This window comes from Coregonus lavaretus (genome assembly GCF_964263955.1).
Source record: "Coregonus lavaretus genome assembly, chromosome: 38".
Lineage (NCBI taxonomy): Eukaryota > Metazoa > Chordata > Actinopteri > Salmoniformes > Salmonidae > Coregonus > Coregonus lavaretus.
Window position 1 is genome coordinate 25,603,917 of NC_140025.1, and position 11,062 is coordinate 25,614,978.

The 11,062-nt window shown below is 40.2% G+C and overlaps 1 protein-coding gene across 1 annotated transcript in view; it reads right to left on the reverse strand.

Annotated features, from left to right (window-relative positions):
* Positions 1–4,363, reverse strand: part of pdcd4a (programmed cell death 4a) — a 34,561-nt gene extending 30,198 nt beyond the window's left edge. The window contains exons 1-2 of the mRNA XM_084155335.1: positions 4,098–4,363; positions 3,871–3,968 (exon numbers count right to left, since the gene is read on the reverse strand). Of these exons, the coding sequence (XP_084011461.1) occupies positions 3,871–3,916 (46 nt within the window). The 5' untranslated portion in view covers positions 3,917–3,968; positions 4,098–4,363. The remainder of the gene's footprint in view (positions 1–3,870; positions 3,969–4,097) is intronic.
* Between the last annotated feature and the right edge of the window lie 6,699 nt (positions 4,364–11,062).

Genomic DNA, 11,062 nt, shown 5'->3' on the forward strand with positions numbered 1-11,062 from the left:
AAGGAGTGTACCATTAAAGTGCACATTCCTTGCACTTTCTTGCCTTACATATGGGGGGGTTGTATTTTATATACTTGTGTGTTTAAAATCTTCTTAGTAGATCTGAGTGATTAACCCAACAACAACAAAAAAGATTGGTTATTAAACAACTAAATTGGACAACTTCAGTTCAATTACTTGAATTCCATTTAGTTAGTATTTTTTGTGACCCCAACACGCAATTCCTCTAGAGATCAAACCATTCAGGAGAGAAATCATGTCAAGACCTACAGTGGGGAAAAAAGTATTTAGTCAGCCACCAATTGTGCATGTTCTCCCACTTAAAAAGATGAGAGGCCTGTAATTTTCATCATAGGTACACGTCAACTATGACAGACAAATTGAGGGAAAAAAATCCAGAAAATCACATTGTAGGATTTTTTATGAATTGATTTGCAAATTATGGTGGAAAATAAGTATTTGGTCAATAACAACAGTTTCTCAATACTTTGTTATACACCCTTTGTTGGCAATGACACAGGTCAAACGTTTTCTGTAAGTCTTCACAAGGTTTTCACACACTGTTGCTGGTATTTTGGCCCATTCCTCCATGCAGATCTCCTCTAGAGCAGTGATGTTTTGGGGCTGTCGCTGGGCAACACAGACTTTCAACTCCCTCCAAAGATTTTCTATGGGGTTGAGATCTGGAGACTGGCTAGGCCACTCCAGGACCTTGAAATGCTTCTTACGAAGCCACTCCTTCGTTGCCCGGGCGGTGTGTTTGGGATCATTGTCATGCTGAAAGACCCAGCCACGTTTCATCTTCAATGCCTTTGCTGATGGAAGGAGGTTTTCACTCAAAATCTCAAGATACATGGCCCCATTCATTCTTTCTTTTACACGGATCAGTCGTCTTGGTCCCTTTGCAGAAAAACAGCCCCAAAGCATGATGTTTCCACCCCCATGCTTCACAGTAGGTATGGTGTTCTTTGGATGCAACTCAGCATTCTTTGTCCTCCAAACACGACGAGTTGAGTTTTTACCAAAAAGTTATATTTTGGTTTCATCTGACCATATGACATTCTCCCAATCCTCTTCTGGATCATCCAAATGCACTCTAGCAAACTTCAGACGGGCCTGGACATGTACTGGCTTAAGCAGGGGGAAACGTCTGACACTGCAGGATTTGAGTCCCTGGCGGCGTAGTGTGTTACTGATGGTAGGCTTTGTTACTTTGGTCCCAGCTCTCTGCAGGTCATTCACTAGGTCCCCCCGTGTGGTTTTGGGATTTCTGCTCACCGTTCTTGTGATCATTTTGACCCCACGGGGTGAGATCTTGCGTGGAGCCCCAGATCGAGGGAGATTATCAGTGGTCTTGTATGTCTTCCATTTCCTAATAATTGCTCCCACAGTTGATTTCTTCAAACCAAGCTGCTTACCTATTGCAGATTCAGTCTTCCCAGCCTGGTGCAGGTCTAAAATTTTGTTTCTGGTGTCCTTTGACAGCTCTTTGGTCTTGGCCATAGTGGAGTTTGGAGTGTGACTGTTTGAGGTTGTGGACAGGTGTCTTTTATACTGATAACATGTTCAAACAGGTGCCATTAATACAGGTAATGAGTGGAGGACAGAGGAGCCTCTTAAAGAAGAAGTTACAGGTCTGTGAGAGCCAGAAATCTTGCTTGTTTGTAGGTGACCAAATACTTATTTTCCACCATAATTTGCAAATAAATAAATTAAAAATCCTACAATGTGATTTTCTGGATTTTTTTCCCTCATTTTGTCTGTCATAGTTGACGTGTACCTATGATGAAAATTACAGGCCTCTCATCTTTTTAAGTGGGAGAACTTGCACAATTGGTGGCTGACTAAATACTTTTTTTCCCCACTGTATGTGGGCCGCTGGGCTGAAGGGAGTTGTATTTTTAATTAAGCAAATATTCAACCTAATTCAGTGCAACATGGTATTTAACTACAGTGACCATAATCCATTGCGCCTGTATTTTCCGCCTCGGACCGAGATGGACACACTTTTACGCCTGCTATGTTAGATACACACAGACCGCATGAGAGGGCAACAACACAACCAAGATGGATAAAGACAGTTCGTAAAAGTATCCCGATCTACTTTGAAGAACTAGTAAAATGATTGTCAAACAGTTCTGCAGCATGCCTAGCTAAATAAGAGGACTAAAGACAGTACAGCACAGAGAACGTTGTCTGGCTGTTTGGTTGCTATTGCCTGAGCAGAGATGAGATTACTTTTAGGAATTAAAAATAACACAAATAAAAACTAAGTAATATACACAACTGAAATATTATATTATTTCATAGTAATTTCCAACTTTTTTTTTTTGATATTTCAGTGAATGTTTTTTTTTACATATATTCTAAACCAAAATGACCTCAAAAAGCACTAATCACTCAGCACTACTTTTTTAAAAAAAAGTGAAATTCCAATGTATGTACTTGTACTTTACAAATGGCAACAACTTGAGTATTTTCACACATGATGTGACACTATAATGAAACCCTGGGTTTAATTCTGCTGAACACTTGTTGTATTTAATGTTTATGAATAAATATTTTCACAGTGAATTGTAATCATTATCAGATATTCCAAGTATAGATGGAATCATGTGATCCTTCCTTCACTCATAGGAAGTCCCACCCAGTTGACTACTTTAAAATGGTGAAGCTCTCAATGGCAATGTCCATGCCAAAACTTGTTTTATCCATCTAGAGTCCTCAATCTAACTATATGGTGGTAAATTCCCACTGGTTATCAACTCAGCATGAGTAGTCAGTCGTAGGTTACACAGGGTTGTGTGTGTGTCTACTAATCTCGAATTCTGCTCGAGAAAGACAAAATGTATTATGTAGAAGCCACATGCCACATGAAGCCACATGAAACAGTATGTCTTCGGCCAATGCAAGATGTCATGCGACCATTTTGCTCAATGGGGATATTCATGTCGATGCAATAGAGAGAATGATTAGAGCTCGTTTCCGAATCCATCCCATTCAACATTGGCATAATGAATGATGTGCAATATGGCATACAGGTTGTATTTAACAAATATGCATATAAGTTACTTGATGTTCGTTGCAGTATTTTTCAAGTAGCCCAATAAAAAAGGTATTGCACGCAACGGATTGCACGTCTGGTAAGGGGGCGTGGTATTGTTTGACAACATTAACATTCAGTTCGTCGATTGACCGCATGCTTATACAAACAAAGGGGTTTGTCAAATTACCGAGATTATGATTAAAAACACATGATAACATTGGCCAAGAATGAAAGCACTGTCGCATCAATGTTTATGGTCATTCCAGACTAGAGGTAAAGGAAATGTGTTCTTCAAAGCAGTAACGTTAATCACAAAACACCCCTTAATACAAATAAATGCGTAGGCAAATGTCCGTAATTTAAACATTTGACAGGTCAGTATATAACTGTTAGTGATTGATTGCGCAACAACGGTGTTCTACAGTATGTTGATTGGCGAAGGGCTAACGTATCTGGCTAGCCAGTTAGATAGCAAGATGCAAATAGGAAGGTAATGCACTGCAAAACCACAAGTCTCGAAGGGGTTAAGTATTAGAGAGCGTCTTCACATGTGCCCAGCAAGACAATGGGTCCATAAAAAAAACTAGAAAACAATGCATCCTCAAATATATCGTTCAGCAATTTGTGAGTTGGCCGTCGAATTAACGTGCTAGCTATCTAGCTTCATTGCTAACTCGAGCACATGGTGGAATGTGGCTGGAACTGCAGCCCAACCCTTTGAGACAATAGGCGAAGTGGGCAAACATGTTTTCCTCGTTCAATCCAAACGATTTACTGCCTTGAAATAAGCATGTATTCGTGCATATGCTATTCAAATAACTCACCATCGTGTTTTTGAACGGTGGTCCATGTCTCCACTTCCGTCGACATGGCGCTCTTGAAATGGTTGTTTACCGTTTGATAGCAATCCCCACCGTTTGGTCTGTCACGGAAAAAAATAGCAGAAACGTGCAAAACAGCGTGAACAAACAATCAAACAAAATGTGCATCTAAAGTAAACATTGATGTTATGCACATGCTTGGCAAACATTGTGAGTACGTTAATCCTCACCCTCAGGCAGCTTGCTTGGTCGCGTTATATCACGTCAGCTATAATACCAAACAAAATATGAAATGTAGTAGCAAAATTAATGTCAAATAAATTCGACAATTTTTTTAGGATAAACAATATATAACTACTACTCCTTTCAGAATAAATCGGACAAGAGCATGAAAAAAACGATGCGCAAAAGAGAAAACTAGTCCATGGACATTTCCGCAGCACCCTTTAAAATAAACAAAGTCTGTTTTTAACTTTGGAACGTCTGTCTTAATATCACGTGGAGAAGGCGCGAGCGGTGAGTGGTTAATACAGGGGCAAGTCCTTATCTGTTCTGGCCAATCATTTAGGGTTAGTGTTATCCGAGATTCTTGGGACGTCCCTACCCTAAACCCTAAACGGAACCCCGACCGTTACCCTAATCATAACGGTACCTAACCCTAACCATTTTTTTTTTCAACTTCAATGGGGTAGGGACGTCCCAAGCAACTGAGATTGCAAGGACCAATCATATAGCAGTACAATATAGACAGGACAATGAAGGTCATAGATTTACAATCACAAGCAACAATCGATACATTTCATGAGGTTCGACCATACTACTCATTGCATGTTTCAATTAAATAGACTGTTATTATCCTTATGCTGAACAAGGCAGCTTTTTTATATACATTTTACTTTTTACGTTTTAATTTGCATACAAATGAAATAACACATAATCCTATGCTCTGCCATTTATCTGATGTACACACTGATGCACATACTGCAATTGCTTTTAGTAGAACTGAGCAAAGCACATTCAATGCAAAGCCTGCATAGCTGCATTCTCATTTCAAACAAATAGCTCCAGTGGCAAATGTGAGTGAGGTATGGCTTCCTCTGCCTTCACAGTTGGAGTGGAGTCAGGCTCGTGTCTCTGACCTACTGATGCCAGCTCCCCATGGATATCCCAGTTACTGGATCATTTCCAATATATTTCATATAAACAGAAACATCTAGCTAAATGAGAGAGCGAGAGAGAGAGAGAGAGAGCGAGAGAGAGAGCGAGAGAGAGAGAGCGAGAGAGAGATAGAGAGAGAGAGAGAGAGAGAGAGAGAGAGAGAGAGGATTCATATATTATATCCTGTTAATGTGGGATATGGGGATATAAAGGGATAAGGATATCCCCTACACTTTGCCCATGTGGTCCAGAAAATGTTCCAGGTTAAAATGTTAACATTGGTTTAACTGTTAAAAATTATTTATATTGAAGCAAGAGTGTGTGGCTAAATTTTTTCTAAAAGTCTTGATTAAACCATCAACATGTACCAAATTTTTAATTATAATTTACCCCTTGGAGCAAAAATTCACCAAAAAACAATTTCACAAACACCCAATGTGACGAGGTGGCCGAGTGGTTAAGGCGATGGACTGCTAATCCATTGTGCTCAGCATTACATTTACATTTTAGTCATTTAGCAGACGCTCTTATCCAGAGTGACTTACAGTTAGTGAATACATATATATTATTTTTTTTTTTTTATATGGGCACAATGCCTGCCCTCCAGGACATCTACAGCACCTGGTGTCACAGGAAGGCTAAGCAGATCATCAAGGACTTCAGCCACCTGAATCTCCGGCTCTAGAACAGTGGTTCCCAACCTTTTTCGGTTACTGTACCACCAACTGAATTTTGCTCTAACCGGAATACCGCTGAAGTACCTCCTCATGTGCATTTTACCAGTAAGCTTATGGTCTCATGAGTCTTCTCAAGTACCGCTTGTGGATAGGCCCAGTACCCCCAGGGGTCCTAGTACCCTTGGTTGGGAACCACTGATCTAGAAAGCGGAGACAGTACAAGTACATCAAAGCTGGGACCAAGAGACTGAGAAACAGCTTCTATCTACAGGCCATCAGACTGTTAAACATGAATCACTAGCTAGCCTCTGACCGGTACCCTGCCCTGAACCTTAGACACTGTCACTAGCCGGCTACCACCCTGTACTCTACCCTTCACCTTAGAGACTGCTGCCCTATGTACATAGAGTCATTGAAAACTGGTCACTTTAATAATGTTTACATACTGTTTTACCCACTTTATATGTACAGTTGAAGTCGGAAGTTAACATACACTTAGGTTGGAGTCATTAAAACTTGTTTTTCAACCACTCCACAAATGTCTTGTTAACAAACTATAGTTTTGGCAAGTCGGTTAGGACATCTACTTTGTGCATGACACAAGTAATTTTTCTAACAATTGTTTACAGACAGGTTCATCCTTGGGAGAAATTTCCAAACGCCTGAAGGTACCACGTTCATCTGTACAAACAATAGTACGCAAGTATATACACCATGGGACCACGCAGCCATCATACCGCTCAGGAAGGAGACGCGTTCTGTCTCCTAGAGATGAACGTACTTTGGTGCGAAAAGTGCAAATCAATCCCAGAACAACAGCAAAGGACCATGTGAAGATGCTGGAGGAAACAGGTACAAAAGTATCTATATCCACAGTAAAACGAGTCCTATATCGACATAACCTGAAAGGCCGTTCAGCAAGGATGAAGCCACTGCTCCAAAACCGCCATAAAAAAGCCAGACTACAGTTTGCAACTGCACATGGGGACAAATATCGTACTTTTTGGAGTAATGTCCTCTGGTCTGATGAAACAAAAATATAACTATTTGGCCATAATGACCATCGTTATGTTTGGAGAAAAAAGGGGGTGGCTTGCAAGCCGAAGAACACCATCCCAACCGTGAAGCACGGGGGTGGCAGCATCATGCTGTGGGGGTACTTTGCTGCAGGAGGGACTGGTGCACTTCACAAAACAGATGGCATCATGAGGAAGGAAAATGATTTTGATATATTGAAGCAACATCTCAAGACATCAGTCAGGAAGTAAAAGCTTGGTCGCAAATTTTTTTAATGTTTTTTTTATTTCACCTTTATTTAACCAGGTAAGCCAGTTGAGAACAGGTTCTCATTTACAACTGCGACCTGGCCAAGATAAAGCAAAGTAGTGCAATAAAAACAACAGAGTTACATATGGGGTAAAAAAATAAAATAAAAAAATAAATAAAAATAAACATAAAGTCAGAAATACAACAGAAAATATATATACAGTGTGTGCAAATGTAGCAAGTTATGGAGGTAAGGCAATAAATAGGCTATAGTGCAGAATAATTACAATAGTATTAACACTGGAATACTAGATGTGCAAGAGATTATGTGCAAATAGAGATACTGGGGTGCAAAAGAGCAAAATAAATAACAATATAGGGATGAGGTAGTTGGGTGGGCTAATTTCGGATGGGCTGTGTACAGGTGCAGTGATCGGTAAGGTGCTCTGACAACTGATGCTTAAAGTTATTGAGGGAGATAAGAGTCTCCAGCTTCAGAGATTTTTGCAATTCGTTCCAGTCATTGGCAGCAGAGAACTGGAAGGAATGGCGGCCAAAGGAGGTGTTGGCTTTGGGAATGACCAGTGAGATATACCTGCTGGAGCGCAGACTACGGGTGGGTGCTGCTATGGTGACCAATTAGCTAAGATAAGGCGGGGATTTGCCTAGCAGTGATTTATAGATGGCCTGGAGCCAGTGGGTTTGACGACGAACATGTAGTGAGGACCAGCCAACAAGAGCGTACAGGTCACAGTGGTGGGTAGTGTATGGGGCTTTGGAGACAAAACGGATGGCACTGTGATAGACTACATCCAATTTGCTGAGTAGAGTGTTGGAGGCTATTTTGTAAATTACATCGCCGAAGTCAAGGATCGGTAGGATAGTCAGTTTTACGAGGGCATGTTTGGCAGCATGAGTGAAGGAGGCTTTATTGCGAAATAGGAAGCCGATTCTAGATTTAACTTTGGATTGGAGATTCTTTATGTGAGTCTGGAAGTTGAGTTTACAGTCTAACCAGACACCTAGGTATTTGTAGTTGTCCACATACTCTAGGTCAGACCCGTGGGACCCAAATGGGTCTTCCAAATGGACAATGACCCCAAGCATACTTGCAAAGTTGTGGCAAAATGGCTTAAGGACAACAAAGTCAAGGTATTGGAGTAGCCATCACAAAGCCCTGACCTCAATCCTATAGAAAATGTGTGGGCAGAACTGAAAAAGCGTGAGCGAGCAAGCAGGCCTACAAATCTGATTCAGTTACACCAGCTCGGTCAGGAGGAATGGGCCAAAATTCACCCAACTTATTGTGGGAAGCTTGTGGAAGGCTACCCGAAACTTTTGACCCAAGTTAAACAATTTAAAGGCAATGCTATCAAATACTAATTGAGTGTATGTAAACTTCTGACCCACTGGGAATGTGATGAAAGTAATAAAAGCAGAATAAAATCATTCTCTATACTATTATTCTGACATTTCACATTCTTAAAATAAAGTGGTGATCCTAACTGACCTAAGACAGGGAATGTTTACTAGGATTAAATGTCAGGAATTGTGAAAAACTGAGTTTAAATTTATTTGGCTAAGGTGTATGTAAACTTCCGACTTCAACTGTATTATAGTCATGGCTCATCCTATATATTTCTTCATACAAAAACATATAAAACATATAAAAATACATAAAACACTGAAAAAAAGGCAGGGAAGGATTGCAATAAAGCATTTAATTTCAAAGGAATACATGATTGACAAGATTGGATATGACTAAGCTAGACTGATGATATGAGAGAGCGAGAGACAGACAGAAAGAGAGACAGAGAGAGACAGAAAACCAAGATAGTGTCAGAGAATGAAACAGAGGGTAAGAGAGATATGTTAGGTTGAATAAGGGAGACTATAGTTTACCCTACAAATTATTGACTGGAATTAATCAATCAACATAATAGTAATGACATACTGTATGAATAACTTTTGAATTTGGACAGTATAAAAGTAATCCTTCTACCCTCACCCAACCCCACCCCCACAAAAAATAAAAAAAAATTAATAATAATAATAATAATAATAATTATAATTATAATAATAAATATATTATAGATAAAATTAATATAATTTTAATAATAGAAAAAGAAATAAATAAAGAGCATAAAACGAAAATTAGCAAAAATTATTAAAAATGTAATTTAAATATAAAAACAAACAAAAAATATATATATATAAAACTAATGAAAATTAGGAATATACTAACAAAAAGAAAAGAGAAAAATAACATTATTTTTTTTACATTTAGTAATATATATTTGTTTAAATTACAAAATAAAATAAAATGGAAAGTGGTTGTCCCACTGGCTATCATAAGGTGAATCCACCAATTTGTAAGTCGCTCTGGATAAGAGCGTCTGCTAAATGACGTAAATGTAAATGTAATGAATTACAGATGCAAAGGCCTACATAATGCAACCCTGCATAAAGCAAGCTTAGCCGTGTTTTTCAATCTATTGTCCAATCATAATTGTTGTCTCTTTGTCTGTGTAAAGGGCATAGGGTGACCACATTTAAAATACTAAAATGCAGGAAGGACAACAGGATGATTTTGCGGGACATTTGCGGAACAGTCTCGCCTACATGACATTTTTTGAGGAGGCAGCACCGACAGTTGTAGCCTATTGAATCTCATTATACACTGAACAAAAATATAAACGCAACATGCAACAATTTCAAAGATGTTACTGAGTTACAGTTCATATAAGGAAATCAGTCAATTGAAATAAATTTGTTAAGCCCTAATCTATGAATTTCACATGACTGGAAATACAGATATGCATCTGTTGGTGACATATACCTTAAAAACAAAGGTAGGGGCGTGGATCAGAAAACCATTCAGTATCTGGTGTGACCACCATTTGCCTCATGCAGCGCAACACATCTCCTTCGCATAGAGTTGATCAGGCTGTTGATTGTTGCCTGTGGAATGTTGTCCCACTTCTCTTCAATGGCTGTGCGAAATTGCTATATATTGGCGGGAACTGGAACACGCTGTCGTACACGTCAATCCAGAGCATCCCAAACAGGCTCAATGCATGGTGACATGTCTAGTGAGTGTGCAGGCTATGGAAGAACTGGGACGTTTTCAGCTTCCAGGAATTGTGTAAAGTACCTTATTACATGGGGCCATGCATTATCATGCTGAAACATGAAGTGATTGCGGCGGATGAATGGCACGCAATGGGCCTCAGGATCCCGTCACAGTATTTCTGTGCATTCAAATTACCATAGATAAAATGCAATTGTGTTCATTGTCCGTAGCTTATGCCTGCCCATACCATAACCCCACCGCCACCATGGGGTACTCTGTTCACAACGTTGACATCGGCAAACCGCTCGCCCACATGATGCAATCTGCCCGGTACAGTTGAAAACGGGATTCATCCCTGAAGAGCACACTCCTCCAGCGTGCCAGTGGCCATCGAAGGTGAGCATTTGCCCACTGAAGTCGGTTACGACGCTGAACTGCAGTCAGGTCAAGACCCTGGTGAGGATGACCAGCATGCTCATGAGCTTCCCTGAGATGGTTTCTGACAGTTTGTGCAGAAATTCTTCGGTTGTGCAAATCCACAGTTTCATCAGCTGTCCGGGTGGCTGGTCTCAGACGATCCTGGAGGTGAAGAAGCCGGATGTGGAGGTCCTGGGCTGGCGTGGTTACACGTGGTCTGCGGTTGTGAGGCCGGTTGGACCTAATGCCAAATTCTCTAAAACGACGTTGGAAGTGGCTTATGGTAGAGAAATGAACATTAATTTCTCTAGCAACAGCGCTGGGGGACATTCCTGCAGTCAGCATGCCAATTGCACTGTGGTGTTGTGTGACTAAACTGCACATTTTAGAGTGGCCTTTTATTGTCCCCAGCACAAGGTGCACCTGTGTAATGATCGTGCTGTTTAATCAGCTTCTTGATATTCCACACCTGTCAGGTGGATGGGTTATCTTGGCAAAGCAGAAATGCTCACTAACAGGGATGTAAACAAATTTATGCACAACATTTGAGAGAAATTAGCTTTTTGTGTATGTCCAATTTCTGGGATATTTTATTTCAGCTCAT